At 46.1% G+C, this 17,796-nt stretch overlaps 1 protein-coding gene across 1 annotated transcript in view; it reads right to left on the bottom strand.

The window, feature by feature from the left end:
* The window catches only part of C2H8orf76 (chromosome 2 C8orf76 homolog), a 36,851-nt gene extending 21,969 nt beyond the window's left edge, over positions 1–14,882 (bottom strand). Inside the window, exons 1-2 of the mRNA XM_033929478.1 lie at positions 14,481–14,882; positions 6,634–6,729 (exon numbers count right to left, since the gene is read on the bottom strand). Coding sequence (XP_033785369.1) covers positions 6,634–6,729; positions 14,481–14,690 — 306 coding nt within the window. The 5' untranslated portion in view covers positions 14,691–14,882. The remainder of the gene's footprint in view (positions 1–6,633; positions 6,730–14,480) is intronic.
* Between the last annotated feature and the right edge of the window lie 2,914 nt (positions 14,883–17,796).

Raw genomic sequence — 17,796 nt, 5'->3', positions numbered from 1 at the left:
TTGGGAGAGATTAAGAACCACTCTTTTGGATATTGGGACCTTCCATTAAGCCTTTTTCCTTTTCTTTTGGGGTCTTAAATGTGATTCTCTTCTCTTTACCAAGATCTGTCCTCCTTATTATTGGGGTATAAGGAAGATAGCAATTTTTATGTTAATTGAAGATTTCCTTAATTATTTTGATTTTCTTTCTGTATTTCTTGTGCAAGAGTTTATCTTGTTGAATTTGTTAAATTTCAATAAAAAAATTTTAAAAAAGATTACTTATTTGAAACTATCCCCCTCTTTTATAAAGTCGAGCTAGCGGCTGCCGCGCAGTAACGGCCCCGAAGCCCATAGAGATTTAAAGGGCTTTGGGGCTGTTGCTGCGCAGCTTTATAAAAGAGGGGATATGTTTCAAATGAGGAGGAGACAGTGGATGCTGCGTATGCACAGACTGGATGGGCCATTTGGCCTTTATTAGGGTTACCAGATTTCTCCATTTTAAAAAAAGAGACCATGTGACCACACCCCGTTCTGCCCCCTAGTCATGCCCCATTGTGCCCCAGCCCCGCCACACAGAGACCTCGTTTCTTCTTCCCCAAGCTCTGGGCCATGTCTGGAAGGCCTCAGAGTATGCGCAGATGTGACGTGATAAAATCACACGCATAGTAACATAAGCACATAAGCAATGCCTCTGCTGGGTCAGACTAGAGGTCCATCACGCCCAGCAGTCCGCTCATATGGTGGCCCATCAGGTCTAGGACCTATATAGTAATCCTCTATCTATATCCCTCTATCCCCTTTTCCTTCAGGAAATCATCTAATCCTTTCTTGAACCCCAATACCGTACTCTGTCCTATCACACCCTCCGGAAGCGCATTCCAGGTGTCCACCACCCTTTGGGTGAAGAAGAACTTCCTAGCATTGGTTCTGAATCTGGTCCCTCTTAATTTTTCCAAATGCCCTCTCGTTCTTGTAGTTGTCAAGAGTATGGAGAATCTGTCCTTCTCCATTTTTTCTATGCCATTCATGATCTTGTAATTCTCTATCATGTCGCATCAGAGAGAAGCTTCCGCCTGCAGACGCAGACGGCTTCAGGCAGGCTCCGGCGGCTTGAAAAAAATTACACATTAAAGTAAAATGCGCCACAAAGGTAAGAGGGAGGGAGATGCTCGGACCGCGTGAGGGGTGCTGAAGGGTGGTGGAAAGGAACAGACGTTGAATGGGGGTAGCGAGAGGGATGGGTGGTGGTGGTGGAAAGGAACAAACACTGAAGGGGGTGGAGAGGAACAGACGCTGAAAGGAAATGGTGAAGAGAGAGTGGGGAGAAGACGCTGAAGGGAAATGGGGAACAGAGAGTGTGGGGAGAAGACACTGAAGGGAAATGGGGAACAGAGAGTGTGGGGAGAAACCGCTGGAAGGGAAAAAGACAGAGATGCCAGACTATGGGGGGAGCAGAGGGAAGAAGATGGGTGCCAGACTAATTGGAGGTGGGGTGGAGGGAGAGATGGAAGGGAGAGGCACAGTAACAGAGCAAATGGAAGACGCAGAGAGAAGGCAGACAGTGGATGGAAGGAATTGAATGAGGAGAAGATGAGAAAAACAGAAACCAGACAACAAAGGTAGAAAAAAAAATGTATATTTATTTTCTTTTTTTGCTTTAGGATAAAGTAGTATATTAGTTGTGTTGATAAAAATTTATAAACAAAGCCTTGCCCGCTGAACATCTCTTTCTCTAGTTCAGCAGCCAGAACTCTGATTTATAAGGAAGGAATAAGCTAAATATTGCAGGCTTGTATGGATGCTGCGGGGACAGTGGTCGCGGGGACGAGGCGGTGACAGGGACAATTTTTTTCCCCGTATCATTCTCTAATCTGAAGCTCTCATACAGCCTTGTATCCCATTTCAGTTTCAGGAAAGAGGGAGGGGGACAGCAACCACTTCATTCATAAAGTTTAAGAAAATATGAAGAGAAACCCTACTCACAATGGCTGTGGCTCAGAGCAAGTGGACATGTTTGATGCACAATCTAGACATCATTGCTATACACACGTTCTTACCCTTACTAGAAAAAGAGAAGGGGGATGCAGGGTTTTTTTTTTCATAAATGTTAACATGATTTTATATCCAACTATCAAAAAATCTAAGGAGGGGAAGACACAAATTGTAAAATTATGTCCTACCGGTTAATTTTCTTTCTTTTAGACGCAGCAGATGAATCCAGAGACCAGTGGGATAGCACATACCTACCAGCAGGTGGAGACAGAGCCTTGATTTTCAGGAGTATATCTGGAAGGAACTCCCTCTTGCCAATCAGTACTGCTCTTGCCAAGCATCCGGGACAATGCAGTTGCAGCTCAAGAAAAATTTCCCATACAAGAACAATAGTCAATAGCCAATGTAAAACCAACCCCAGTACTCTCCCCTCCCTGCAGGGGGACACCGCAGAATCTAGCCTGGGTGGGGCTCTGGATTCATCTGCTGCATCTAAAGAAAAGAAAATTAACAGGTAGGACATAATTTTACATTCCTTAGCACTGGCAGCAGATGAATCCAGAGACCAGTGGGATGTAGCAAAGCCAATTCATACTGGGTGGGGCTAAGTTACAGCCTCTGCAATGACAGAAACCTCAAAAGACGCCTCTGTCTAGAGAAATTGCTAGAGGAGGACCAAGTGGCCGCCCTGCAAATCTTACATAGTAATATAGTAGATGACAGCAGATAAAGACCCGAATGGTCCATCCAGACTGCCCAACCTGATTCAATTTAAATTTTTTTTTTTTTTTTCTTAGCTATTTCTGGGCAAGAATCCAAAGCTCTACCTGGTACTGTGCTTGGGTTCCAACTGCCAAAATCTCTGTTAAAACCTACTCCATCCCATCTAAACCCTCCCAGCCATTGAAGCCCTCTCCAGCCCTGGACTCAGACCAGGACATAGCCATTGCCCTGATCGAGTGAGCATGGAGGGCTTCCGGTAGCCATTTGCCTGCTACCAAATAAGTAGAAGTAATAGCCTCTCAGACCCACCGAGCTACTGAAGCTTTTGAGGCCACCAGGCCTTTACTCGGTCCTGAAAATAGAACAAAGAGATGATCTGACTTCCGAAAGTCATTAGCAACCTGAAGATAGTGCAAGAGAATTCTACGCACATCCAGCAAATGTAAAGACTGAAATTGAGACCCCCACTCTTCTTCCCTGAAGGCCGGAAGGAAGAGAGCCTGATTGACGTGAAAAGACGAAACTACCTTAGGCAGAAAAGAAGGAACCGTCCAAATCGAGACCCATGAGTCCAAAAAATGTAAGAACGGATCCCTGCAAGACAGAGCTTGCAACTCTGACACCTGCCTTGCCAAGGCCATAGTCACCAGAAAAATTGTCTTTAAGGTAACATCCTTGATCGTCGCCGTACTCAAAGATTCAAAAGGAGCTCCAATCAACCCACCCAAGAACCACCTTCAAACTCCAATCTGGACAGGCTTCCGCAGCAGCAGCCTAATCCTGTTGACCCCCTTAAGGAACCTCATGACATCTGGCTGAGACCCTAAAGAAGTATTAGACACCTTACTTCTGTAACAGGCAATAGCCACCACTTGCACTCGAAGGGAATTGCACGCTCATCCTTTGGAAACCCCTTCTTGCAAAAAAAGAGAGAATATGAGATAAGGAAGCCTGAAAAGGCAAAATCCCCATTCTACAACACCAAGAGTCAAATACTCGCCAGACCCTAGCATAAGCCGTAGAAGTAGACTTTTTCTTTGCCTGCAGCAGAGTAGAAATAACCTGCTCGGAATACCCCTTCCACTTCAGCCTTGACCTTTCAATAGCCAGGCTGTAAGACCAAAGCAGGAGGGATCTTCCATCTGCACTGGTCCTTGTGTGAGTAAGTCTGGTGTCACTGGGAACCAAAGTGGAGGGCCCTGTGACAGCTTCATCAGATCCGCATACCACGGACGACACGGCCAATCCGGGGCAATGAACATCACTGATCCCGGGAAGTGTGCAATCTGATCTAATACCTGGCCTATCATCGACCAAGGAGGAAATGCATATAGCAGACTGTGCGGAGGCCATGGAAGAACCAAAGCATCTATCCCTTCTGAACTCTGATATCTGCGCCTGCTGAAAAACCTGGGAACTTTGGCGTTGCAGCCCGAGGCCATAAGATCTATCTCTGGGAGCCCCCACTTGTAAACAATGAGCTAGAATGCTTGTCGAGACAGCTCCCATTCCCCAGGATCCAACCGATTCCTGCTGAGGAAGGCTGCTTGAATGTTGTCCTTACCCGCAATATGCGCCGCTGACAGAAGCAGAAGAAACTTCTCTTATCCTGAGGATCTCTAAGTGCCACTCAACCTTCTACAGGCAGAGTGGTCTTCCTAGCTATGGCTGCTATTAGTGCATCCACCCTGGGCAGCCCGAAGTTCACTAAATCTTCCTGAGCTACCAGATACAATTGTCTCATAGCCTTGGCTACCCTGAGCCCATACTCTGGTGTGACCCATTCTGCAGCAATTAATTCCTGCATGGCCTCATGCACTAGAAACGATCTAGGAGGCCTCCTAGTGCCCACCATTAAGGGGTTGGGTGTTGTTGCCACCCCTGGGTCTGCCTGAGAAATGTGAAGGCACTCCAAGGCCTTAGAAATAAATGCCGACAGTTCCTCTTTATGGAACAACCACAAAGGACGAGGTACTCCAGATGCAGGCGTACCATTGCCCGATCTGGAGTACTGCCCCAAACAAAGTGAGAGCTAGATTAGGGTGAGAATCCTGCTCTTCCTCTGTGTCTAGCACAATTTTGCGCCTCTTGGCCCTGTCTTCCCCTGCATTAAAGGTCGGACCTGCAGCGCCGGAACCGAGGCGTCCCCTGCTCCTTCTCCCTCTTTACTGGAGTTTGCCTTCTGTAATAAAAAGGCTTTGTGCATTGCAAAGATAAACTTTGGGGAGAAAAGCAAAGAATCAGGCTGCCAACCTATCAACCCCGGTTCGCTCTGTACCTTCCCTCCTCTCCCCCCCCCCACCATCGGACTCGCTCAGGCTAACAACCATCTCCGAAGAGGCCTGCTCCTGCAACGGAGCTTTCAAAACCGCAGCAGCTGTGTTGGACGCGTGGGAAAAAGACGCGCCTTCTGGCGCTGCCAAATTCAACCCCGCGTCCCCCGCACAACCAGCCACACAAATTCCCGCCAGCGTCTTTCCCTTCCCACAGCGGGAACATCGCTTAACTGCCTCCGCTGCCAAATGCGCCCCTTTCGGCTCACAATCCGGCACAAACAAAACCAACAAGAAAGACTCAAAGTACTCACGTGCTCCTCATCTTACCGGAAGGCAAAAGGGAGAAGCTTGTGCTGCAGCGGCCTATGGATGCCGGCACCCAAGGTCGGATTTTTTTTTTTTTAAATATGGGAAAGGAACCTCAGACCCCCTCAGCTTCTTCGCAATGATAGGGACGGTGGGGAAGGGACCCGGGTTGGCCCAGCCCAGCCAACTCTCCAAGGCTCAACTGAAGCCACAGCAACAGGAGCAGCAAGCCCTTCGTCCTCAGGAGCAGCAACCAGGAACCAGAATGATAGACACCATCTAACCTGCTGGAGATAGGGCATACTGATTGGCAAGAGGGAGTTCCATCCAGATATACTCCTGAAAATCAGGGCTCTATCTCCACCTGCTGGTAGGTATGTGCTATCCCACGATCTCTGGATTCATCTGCTGCCGGCGCTAAGGAAACTCAACTGTAAAACAAAAACACCTAAGTATCTCTCAACTCTTTAGCACTAGATGGACCACTGAGCTAAACCAAGCGCTATAAAGTGGACCTCAAAATCCAAAAGTATGAATGCTCTCAAAGTACACAACTTCATTAAAGAGTCTAATTGGCAATCGTAGGTTCGCTCCAGAAACAGACCAGAGAGAAAAAAAACTTCACTAATGCTAAGGAAGAAAATTCTCTGGCCAAAAAATAAGGCATAAAACAATGGCTCATAAAGGCCACCCAGAACAAATTTTATAACCAGATTAGCTGATGACCAGTTATAAACAGAAATATATTTGACACAAAGTCTTATGAAAAAGATGCACTCCAGCTCCTAGGCTAAACACTTCTCCTTCGGTATTCATGGAGTTGGGTGCAGAGCTGGACCGCGAAGTGTGAAAAATCGCGAATAAGTTTTCGGCGGCTCTGACCCACCCCCGCCTCATTCCAGACCTTCCCACCTCCCTCCCAGCATCCCAGACCTTACCTGGTGGTCTAGTGGGCTTTCGGGGCAGGAGCGATCTTCCTACTCTCCTGCCCCATGCAGATGACTCATAGCAAATGGATGCCATGAGTTCCCGTCGTCTCTCAAGACTATGACGGGAACTCACGGCAGCCATTTTCTATGAGTGATCTGCACGAGGCAGTAGCGTAGGAAGATCGCTCCTGCTCTGAAAGCCTGCTAGACCACCAGGTAAGGTCTGGGATACTGGGAAGGAGGCGAGAGGAAGGCGAGGAAGGTACGGAATTCGCTTCTTCTTTTTTTAATAAAAAATCGTGAATAACCAAATCCGCAGATACTGAAACAGCGGATTTGGAGGGAGAAGTGTACAGCAAAATCTTGTACTAGGCAAAGTGCTGCACAGGAACAAACGAAATGGAAAAAAACAAACTAAAATGCACCTGAAAGTTTTGTCGTCTGTATGCCAAATCCCCGCTGAATTTTTTAGCTGTCAGAACCTCAGCATAATCTTCGCTCCTTTTTTCCCCAAAAAACCACTGCAAATAAATAAAATCATAATTAATGAAAAGATATTTCAGAAGCTGCAACAGATAACCAAGCTGTTCAGCAGCAAAACAGAGCATTTCAAATTGAAAATACATAGAAACCCCTTCTATACCTTCATATTAGATTTTAATTCCAAATCCCTGTCTTCCCTCACAACACATAAGGGTCCTTTTATCAAGCTGCGGTAGGGGTTTAACGTGCGTAATACCACACATTAAACCGCCTGCCGTGCTAGCCACTAACACCTGCATTGAGCAGGCGTTAGTTTTTTGGCCGGCCGCAGGGATTAGTGCGTGATGAAATGTCCCATGCGCTAACCCCGCTAGAGTGGCTTGATAAAAGGACCCCATACAGAAATATACAATCAATGTTTCCTGCATGGCTTTCTGAAATTCTAGCATTTATGTTACAGGATTAAGGAGAGAAATGTTCATTTTTCTGATTTTATTTCCCATCTTACCTCTCCCCACACACACTGGTAATTTTCTTGTATAAACTGCTAAATGTCCAGTTCCTTTTTAAGACTTAAATTCAATTAAAACTGCCCCTTCATCAATTAATCTTTCTTTCACAGCCTCACTGTTTTAGTGTTAGGTCTGTTATTTTTGTCTGTAGATCCTGTCTGTCTTTCATAACTAGAATATGAACTGCAAGGGATGTTATAGTAATAGTAATAATAATGAAGTTCTAAGGCAGACTTATCAAACTCTGGCCCGCAGGCCAAATTTAGCCTGCAGTGCAATAAAATTTGGCCCGCCAGTCAATTACAAATTTGCACTTAAGCTGGCTCGCTGTCAGACATTTTTTTAACTCAATCAGGTGCAAGCGCTACATCAGCTGTAGGTTCACGTGGCTTCCCAGTCTCACATTAAAGCAGCCTGCAGAGAGGATCGCTGATCAGCTGTAGCGATCCGAGCAGGCTGCCGTAGCCTCAGCAATACATTCTAGTGCTGCCCGATTCAGGAAAAAAAAAATTTGATTCGATTTGATTCAGCTTACTGAATTGGTTTTTCGATTCGATTTGATTTTCCTGCCCAATTGGGTGTTTTTTTTTCAAACATCCTGGTGGGTTTCTTTTATAGCCTCTTCACCCCCTTTGCCTTCTTCTAACCACACTGGCACTATGGTGTAAACAAAATAAACAAACAAAAAATACTTTTCCTCTCTGTTAAATCCTAGCTCACGTTTGCGGTCTAACACCAGCTCTGGCAGGATACAAGTTTCAAATCTGACATATTGTAATCACAAAACAGAAAATAAAATTAGTTTTTCTACCTTTTGTTGTCTGATCATTATTCAAATCTTGTTGGTCCCAAGCTCTGATTATCTTCTGATAACTTGCTTGCCAGGGTCTCCTTCTTTCTTCTTGCCAACCATCCATCTGCCATCTCTGTCCTCCCCTTCCCTCCCCAGGAGGTCTGGCATCTTTCCTTTTCTTCATCTCCCTCCACAGATCCACCTTTTTTTAACTACTCTTTCATCCAGCATCTCTCCCTCCTTCCCCACCACCCCGGGGTCCACCATCTCTCCCTTTCTTTTCCCAACTACCCTCCTATCCAGTATCTCTATCCCCCCCTCTACACCATCCCTTGTGTCCAACTTCTCTCCCTTTCTGTTCCTTCCCTTCCTAAATCCCATGGTCTATTATCTCTCTCCCTCTTCTCTATTTTCAGATCCATTATTTCTTCCCCCTCCAAAGTCTGGCATATGCACATCTCTTTGAACCCCCTCCCTTCCCTCCTTCTGTGTACTTCTACACCAGAGCCCCCCCCGTCCCCTGGTCTGTCCCCCCCTTGAAGGCCTGCACCTCCCCTGAAGGCCTGTCCCCCCCCTTGAACGCCTACATCCCCCCGAAGACCTGCCTGCCTGCCTGTCCCCCCCTTTGAAGATCTGCATCTCCCCTCGAAGGCCTGCCTGCCTGTCCCCCCCTTTGAAGACCTGCATCTCCCTCCCGAAGGCCTGCCTGCCTGTCCCACCTCTTTGAAGGCCTGCATCTCCCCCGAAGGCCAGCCTGTCTATCTCCTCTGAAGGCCTGTACCCTCCCCCTCCTCCCCGGAAGGCCTGCGTGTTCCCCCTGGCCTCCCGGAATGAATTTTCCTAATTTCAGCAGCCTGCAATAAGATCGTTGGCACTAGCGATCTTTGCAAGCTGCTGTACGGCTTTGGAGCTCTCTTCTCTCTGCCGCGGTCCCGCCCCTTCTCTGAAGCTGGAATGGAAGGAGGGAAGGAACAGAGAGCCAAATCTCAGGCCAAAAGGAAAAATGGCAGACCTCCGGGGGAGGGAAGAGAAACGGAAAGGAAGAAGAAAGGAGACCCTGGCAAGCAAGTTATCAGAAGACAACCAGAGCCTGGGACTACATGATTTGAATAATCACCAGACAACAAAAGGTAGAAAAAATAATTTTATTTTCTGTTTTGTGATTACAATATGTCAGATTTAAATGTGTATCCTGCCAGAGCTGGTGTTAGACAGCAGGCATGAACTAGGACCTAAAAGAGACAGGAAAAGTCTTTTTTTATTTATTTTGTTTACCTCACTGAGCCGGCGTGGGGTTGGAGAGGTTGCAACCCTATTCTTCTACTAAGACTAAGGGGTCCTTTTATTAAGGTGCGCATTTAGAGCACGCTAAATCAGTTATTGTACCTTAATAAAAGGACGCTTAAGTATCTTTATAAAAAATTCAGCCCGCAACTTAGCCTATGTTTTAGATTTTGGCCCCTTATGTAGTTGAGTTTGACACCCCTGTTCTTAGGAGACAGAGAACTGCTACAATGAAGCAAACTGTGTAAGAAGAAAAGCATGGTCTAAGTAACTATGGGGCTTATTTTCAAAAAAGAAAAATGTCCATAAAGTAGCATAAATTGGCAGGCGGATGTTTTTCTCACCAAACCTTCCAAATCACTATTTTCAAAACCCATTTGAAATCTCAAGGGTGCATGCTAGAGGCGTGTTTTGGGTGGGACTAGGGCGGGCTTATGATCTGGACATTTTTCTGCAATAATGAAACATTGTCCAGGGCACAATTTGGACATACGAGGCTAGACATTTTTCATAACAAGTAAGTGCCTAGAAGGTGGCCAGATTAACCAGATGACCACTGGAGGGATGAAGGCATGATCCCACCTTACTCCCCCTGTGATCACTGATCCCCCCTCCCGCCCCATAAGATGTGAATGAAAAGTACATAAAGCCTTCTATACAGGTCTCTCCCACTACTTGTTTGGCCATTTGATTCTGTATGTTCCAAAAAGATGTCTGCGTTCTCATGAGCAACATCCTCTTGCTATTCTGTCACTGCTTAGCTATGGTTGGATTTGACTCCACTAGAAACACAGCCTTTTTTCTTCCTTGCCTCTTTTGAATATTCTGTCTTTATACCTTAGACAAGAGACTAATTTTAAGAACTTCAAGATGAGATTAAAGACTATCCTCATCAGCCTTTCTGGCCGACTAGCGCTATGGATCTAAGGATGGACAGTTGCCCCCTCTTCTATTAAACTGCGCTAGCAGTTTATAGCTCAGAGAGCCGCGCTGAATGGCCCGCACTGCTCCCGACACTCATAGGAACTCTATGAACGTCAGGAGCAGAGCAGAGCAGAGCGGGCCATTCATTATGGCTCCCCGTGCTAGAAAACTACTAGCGCAGTTTAATAGAAGAGGCCCTTAGTTGTTGCTACTGATGAATCTTTTGTTACTTTTTATTTAATTCTGCTTCCAGGTTTCCCTTTTTGTCCTGTCCTTTTGATTCATAGTGCCACCTAATGGTAATCTGTTTAATTTCTGTACTCCTTTGCCCTGTTTTTATTGGTTTATAGTATAGTATTACTTATTTGTAACTTGGTAGAATTGTATCCCCCCAAAAGCAGTATATTAAGTAAAATAATAAAACAAAAATCTGTGGCTTCTCCCCAATAAAGCACTGTCCTCCTATCCTCCACCCAAGATATGCCAGCCCCTTGGCATGATGGTCTTCCTCAAGAACGTCATCATGCTGGAGTGCCGGCTTGCATTTAGAGCTGTCACCACTAGTGCTGCCAGAAAGAGGGACCAGTGGAAGCAGAACAAAGTGAAGCCTGACATCAACCATCCTAGCCTGGTGACAGGAGATTACATGCAAACCTGAAATGCCAGCTTTCTCTTTTTTCTATGTTCCTTTCTCTGTCCATCCCCCTTCCACCCAATCTAGCATCTCTCTGTCTGGGAGGGCACAACCCCTGCTTCTTTTTTTTGCATTTTAATTTCTTTCCCCCATTCCCTGTGTCATAGCAACATATGATGTTTACTAAATGCTTCATTTCTGGCGTATGGGGCAGTCTCAATACAAAAATTCCATCCAGCTTCTGCTCCTTCCTCTCTCTCCACTTCCCTTCAGCGTCTGCTTCCCTCTCTCTCCTCCCTCACTTCCCTTCAGTACCACTCAACCTCTTCCCTTCATCAGGCCACCTTCCTTCCTTCCCCTCACCTTTGTGAATGCTCTTCACAGTTTTCGCTTTCTGATGTCTCTGGATGCGGCAATATTCTCACCAAGTTCCGCGCGACTGTCCTAAAGCTTCTCCTCTGATGCACTTCCTGTTTCCGCCTGGGCAGCTTGCATCAGAGAAGAAGCTTTGGGGCAGTCGCACGGGACTTGGTGAGAATGATGCCGTGGCGGCAAAAAGTTAAAGCGTCAAAAGTTGAAGAATCAAAACAAAGACGATAGTGCTGCCATCAGTGGCCATTGGATTCGCCAATTGCTCAAGGGTGCGGCGGCTGGTCCTCAATGCTCCTTCATTATGATTTGGACACAAAACGCCCCCTTATAATTCTCAGCGCTCACTGGTGGGCGGTAGCGTGCCCGTTGGAAACCACTGGTCTAGGCGGTATAGGATAGTCGTTGTGAGTCCTATTAGAGAGTGTTCTGTAGAGTGGTGTTACCTAAATTCCATTTGGTTTGGATGTAAGACATTCATTTTTTCAATGAAATCAGAGACCAGGTTGAAAACTAATTTTTTCAGTTAATTTTGCTAGGAAGTTTGCAATTGGTCAGTAATTGGATTTTTCTGTTATTTTTTTTTTCCTTAAAGCCCTTGATTTTTGGATGGATTGTTGAATGTTTCCAGTCCCTAGGCAATGTACCTGAGGTAAGGCTTGTGGTAATCACTATGTGAATGAGAGGGCCAAATATATGGAAGTATTATTTTAATATGAATGGGGAGATAGTATCAGATTTTGAGCCCTTGGGGTTCAGGGATTGGATTGTGCGTTTGGTATCAGCCCTTGGCCCAGTAGCCAATGATCATGCCTTTTCAATGTCTAATAAATTGCGCTTTTTCCCCATGACAGCCATGGTTGCTATTTTGGCAATTGCTGACATCCCACCTTATATACATACATATGAAGTCTGTGTATGACATGTGAATTTGTTCATTGGCTGTGCATCTCTGATGTCAGAGGTGGTCATAATAATGTGACTCGACCGTGTATATCTAAATTCAAAAAAATCATGTGATTTTTACAGGTTATTGCAGTGGTCATGTAGAATATATCCAAAACTGAATGTCAAATTGATCCCAACATAAAAACTACCAAAATTTAACAAGTTTTTATTGTAGCATGATTCTTTACTCTGGCTCAGAGTTGGAGGAAAAGATGCAGCATTATATCAAAAGGGTCATCTGAGGTGAAGTGCAGCCCTTCACTTCAGATGAATCAATATCTCTGGTGGCTCAAGTACACTTTTGGACCCCCCACAAAAAAACTCCAGGATGGACCACTCCCACCCTCCAAAATCTCCCTGGAGGCCAAAGTCTCTTCCTTGCACTTCCTACCCCCTTGCCCTCTCCCACAAAAAAACCTTGGTGGCCCAGAAGGCAACTTGCACCTCACACTCGTCCTGACCCCCATATACAGAAACCTTGTGGGCCAAGTGGATCTGCTGACACCCTTTCTCTGGTACTGCCATTTTCCAAAATGCTTCAGGACTCACCTTCAAGAATCAGTTTTCCAAATAAGGGAGCGCTTCCCTTATTTAGCAGGCTGCTCCCAGAAAGGCATCTTGATGCAGTACTAGGGGTAGCATTCTGATATTTTCCAAGATAGCAGAGTGAAGGGATGCCAATGGATGCTCCCACAGACCTGGTAAGCATAATTGGTCTGGTGGGGCCTGGTCCATTATTACAAAGGCTCGCTGGGCAGTCCTATGCCTGGAGTGCCCTAACCCAAGGTGCCTTGGACCAGGGGGAGGTCCAAGGGGGATTTGAGAGTGTTAAGGTCCACTATGCCACTAAGGAATTTTTGAGGAGTGTGTTGAGGATCCCGGGGAGAGGGGGTTGGAATGTTTGCAGGGTGCAATTAAGGGACAGGGCAGAGATCAGTTAGTCCAGTTCTTGTTTAAACATATCCCTCCTTGTCAATGCAAAAACAATCCTCACTCGTGCACTAAGAAAGGATATTCGGATGATCTGTGAAGATATTGAATATTTCCTAAGCTAAATGATTTGCCTAAGAAGGTATAATTGACAAGATTGATTATGGAGTTTGTGGGATATTCAGATGGTTTGTGAAGATATTGAATATTTCCTAAACTAAGTGATCTCCTTAACCAACAAAGGGAGATATTTTACTCATGGAGCCAATGTGCAGTTTTTTTGTCAGTGCAAGTTTTAAAAATCCTGCAACTTACATACCATTTGTTATTGGGATAAAAAGGGCATAGGCTATGGAAAGGACGACTACAAAGGCAGAAGGTAGGTGTGGCAGAAGGGGTCCGATGTTGGGGTAGGCAGAAGGCTCACAGAACACAGGGTCTGAGATTAGATACAAGGGCTGGTGACTGATAAAGGGACTGTAGTCAGATGCAAGGACTGTGGGAGAAGCAAGGATATGTAGGAAAAGGTGAAGATGGAGGAGCAGAGAGATTAAAGAGCAAAGGGGTGGGTTTTGGTTCCTTCCCCTAAAACAAAAATAAATTTAGATGTCACCAAAAAAGTTTTATTTTGGTTGGAGGGTTTTAGTACATGGATTAGGAGACTTTGTACTAGAGACTGACATGGGGTCAGAATTTGTCTTTGTCCCCACGAGAAACCATCTGTGCCTTTCTTCAAGGAGAGGAAAGAATCAAAGTATGATTGGGCACAGCCACTGACCCTCAAGCCTTGCATTGAAGAATGCTGGTGTAGAAGAACTGAGGTTGAAACTTCATAACACAGGATGGTTTCTCACAGTTACCCATGGGGACAAATCCTGTCCCCACAGTCTCTAAAGCCTTGTAATCTGTTCCTGTGTCATTCTCTACTTTGTACCATTCTAACGCACCACTTCTTATCTTCCTGTATCATTTAGAGCAAGTAATTTTTCCTCAAGTACAAAAACGTAGATTGTAAACTTTCCAGGGACAGGGAAATACTTACTGAACCTAAAAGCGAGTGGACTTGAGCTACGACCAGGAAAAAAACAACCACATCACCGGACCTAAACCCAACATCCTTCCCCTTCCCTATACGTCACAGCAGCGCAGCTCCACCTGAACGTAATGCATCAAGAAGACGTGCATCTGTGTAACCGTAATAAAGCTGACGTGCATCGGCAAAAAAATTACGACATCTTACAAATAAACTGTGACGTCCTGAAAAAGTTAGCTGCGGTGAACTAGAGATGAGAAGAAGAAGAAAAAAAATAAGTCAGCACGCGCACACCCCGGGATTCCACACAGGCCTTAGCTCGAGACAGGCGCGCCTCGTGTAACTCGGCGAGTACGACTCACCTGAGGCGCGCAGACCTTGGCCGTATAGGAGGCAGCGGGGGCAAGAGTGAGTGGAGGGCTTCTCTTCTCACTTTCTGCAAACAACGACTCCTCGAACTCGTAGCCCAGGGGCTCCATGGTGCTGGTGGCTAAACGAGGACGCCGGCAGCTGCTCCACACGGAAACTGCGAGCCGGGCGCGGGGGTTCCGCCGTTCACATTGGCTACGCATTCTGCAGTTCGTATTCCGTAATCAGATGGCCGGCTTTTTATTTTTTTTGTGCATTTGAATAAAGATTTGAGATATGGAGTGGGTCGTTGTTTTGTTTTTTTTTAAATGCCTATGTGTCTATCTTGTATCTTGTCATAGGTTCTGCCAATAAAAGCAAGCTGCTAGCACCAGAATCTTCTGAAGGGTTGGGGAAACTTACAGAGGATCTTTTCCAGATAAGCCCCGCCAAAAAGTTAACCCCCCGACACAGTTTTAGCTAACACCATGCTAAGTGAATACTTGGGGAAAGTGATATACAAGGGGGGGCGGAGCCCCCCTTGACCCCCCCCCCCCCCGAGTCATTATTAAAATCATGTGAATAATTTCCTCGGAGGGCTTCAATAGTTTAATAATTTATAAGGTGGCGGGGCTTAAGTTTTCGCCCGTGCACTTTTTGCATTAGTGGCGGGGCTTATCTGGAAAAGACCCCTTACAGAAGTTGTTGGAAGTGAAGGAGGGTGCTTGTGCTTGTGATGTTCCTCTAGTGGCAGAAGGAACACTCCAAAGTAACAAGCTCCTGGTTTGCACCCCAAAATTGCCTTTGGTACTCCACCTCTGACCTGCCAGCTTTGAAGTATCAGCCTGCCTGTACCGCCACAGGAGAGCAAAGGCATTTGTTTTTGGAACAAGGATTCAGGAGTTTCCTGAGACTGGGATAGGGGTAGTGGCGTAGTAAGGGTGAACAGCACCTGGGGCGGTGGTGCCCCTCCTGCCGCAAACACATCCCCCCTTTCTTTCCCTGTACCTTTTTAACTTCTCTGGTGTGAACAGCATGCCCACGTTGGTGTCAGCTGGCCCTTGACATCACTTCCTAGGCACAGGTCCCAGAAATGATGTCAGATAGAGCGCTGATGCTCATATGGCAGCAACCTTATGCTGAGGAAGTAAAAAGGTACAGGGAAAGGCTGTGCCTTTAGGAAGCCTGTGCCCGGGGTGGTCCATCTCCCCCCCCCCCCCCCCCAATTCAACAGGGGATAACCAAGTTGCTGTCTGACATTGTGTGGTGGTATGGAAAACTACTTCATCCCCAGATAAACCCAAGGGAAGGAGATTTATTTAAGCAGGTCATTTGCATTGTAGCTACAGCCCTAACCTAGGGCAGGATATCGCAAACTGTGCTGCCTGAGATTCTAATTGTGCCACGGCACACTGAGGAGGGAGAGGTGCCGGCTAGCTGACTTGCCTACAGGATGTGCCACTCACAGATCGTCGTGTAGGGCCAGAGGTTCTCAGCACGCGTTACGATGCCAACGCATGTCTAGCACCTTCCTGTTGCCATCGTGTATCTCTCGGGAGTCCTTCCTTCCTCGTCTTCTCTCCCCACTCCCGGACCAGCAGCGGCAGCTCAGTGTGCATTTAACTTCGCTACAAAGCTGCCGCTAGCATTAATTTAGATCAGCGGTCTCAAACGCGGCCCATGGGCCGCATGCAGCTCTCCAGGTGCTATTTTGCGGCCCGCAGTCTGGACGCGATCAAAACAGCATTTCTCTTCCCCCTTCCCTTCCTTTTGGAGCAGCAGCGTGTCTGGCCAGCTCAGTCGATCGTTCCGTTCAAAGCCCTTTACTGACTATTGTTTATAGACAGTCCCTGTAATTTGCTATAACAAAGATGGATGCAAGGCAGAAAGTGAAGATGGAGAGAAAAACAGTCAAAGGACAAGAAGGACCTGGAAATATAGTTGAAAGCACAGAAAAATGAAGTCACCAGACAACAAAGGTAGGGAAAATGATTTTATTTTCAATATAGTGATTGAAATGTGTCAGTTTTGAGAAAGAAAAGATATTAAACTTTAAATGTGAGGGCTGCAGAAAAAATAGAGTACTTGGAGGGCCGCAGAAAAAATAGTTAATGTCTTATTAAAGAAATGACAATTTTGCATAAGGTAAAACTCTTTATAGTTTATATATCTTTCCTTTTAACTGTTAAAGGAAAGTTTTATAAACTATAAAGAGTTTTACCTCATGCAAAATTGTCATTTCTTTAATAAGGCATTAACTATTTTTTCTGCGGCCCTCCAAGTACCTACAAATCCAAAATGTGGCCCCACAAAGGGTTTGAATTTGAGACCACTGATTTAGATGCAGTTACATCAGGAAGCTTCTGGGCCTTTGCTAGGTCAGTCTGCTTTGATGATGCAACTTCCTCTTGTCAGAGGCGGGCCGGCCTAGCAAAAGCCCTGATGCTGCCTGATGGAACCACGTCTAAACTAATGCTAGCAGCAGCTCACTGTGCTTTTAACTTCCCCACACAGCTGCCACTAGAAAGAGGATGGGTACTGCTGGACAGGGGAGGAGAGAAACGGAAGAGAGGTGCTGCTGGACATGGGGAGAGGGAGAGGTACTGCTAGACAGGGGGGAGGGAAAGGGAAGGGAGAAGAGGTACTGCTGGACCTAGCAGAAGGGGATGAAAAGGAAAGGTGCTGCACACTGGAGGGGAGGGTGAGATGGTGCAAGGGGTGAGATCATATTAGTTGTGAGGGGTTGGGGAAGGGAAGAAAATTGTTGCAGGAGTGAGAGTGATGAGAGAAATGGACATACCCCTGTATCGCTCCATGGTGCGACCTCATCTGGAGTATTGCATTCAATTCTGGTCTCCTTATTTCAAGAGAGATATAGTGGCGCTAGAAAAGGTTCAAAGAAGAGCGACCAAGATGGTAAAGGGGATTTGTACTGTGGAAAGACTAAAACGGTTAGGGCTCTTCAGCCTGGAAAAAAGAGACGGCTGAGAGAAGATATGATTGAAGTCTACAAAATCCTGAGTGGAGTAGCACAGGTACAAGTGGATCGATTTTTCACTCCATCAAAAATTACAAAGACTAGGAGACACTCGAAGTTGCAGAGAAATACTTTTAAAACCAATAGGAGGAAATTTTTTTTCACTCTGAGAATAGTTAAGCTCTGGAACGCGTTGACAGAGGATGTGGTTATAGCGGATAGTGTAGCTGGTTTTAAGAAAGGTTTAGACAAGCTCTTGGAGTTAAAGTCCATTAGTCTGTTATTGAGAAAGACACGGAGGAAGCCACTGCTTGCCCTGTATCGGTAGCATGGGATATTGCTACACCTTGGGT

This window comes from Geotrypetes seraphini, chromosome 2, assembly GCF_902459505.1.
Source record: "Geotrypetes seraphini chromosome 2, aGeoSer1.1, whole genome shotgun sequence".
NCBI lineage: Eukaryota > Metazoa > Chordata > Amphibia > Gymnophiona > Dermophiidae > Geotrypetes > Geotrypetes seraphini.
Note: the sequence above shows the minus strand (reverse complement) of the source record. Positions and strands in the feature narration are given on the sequence as shown.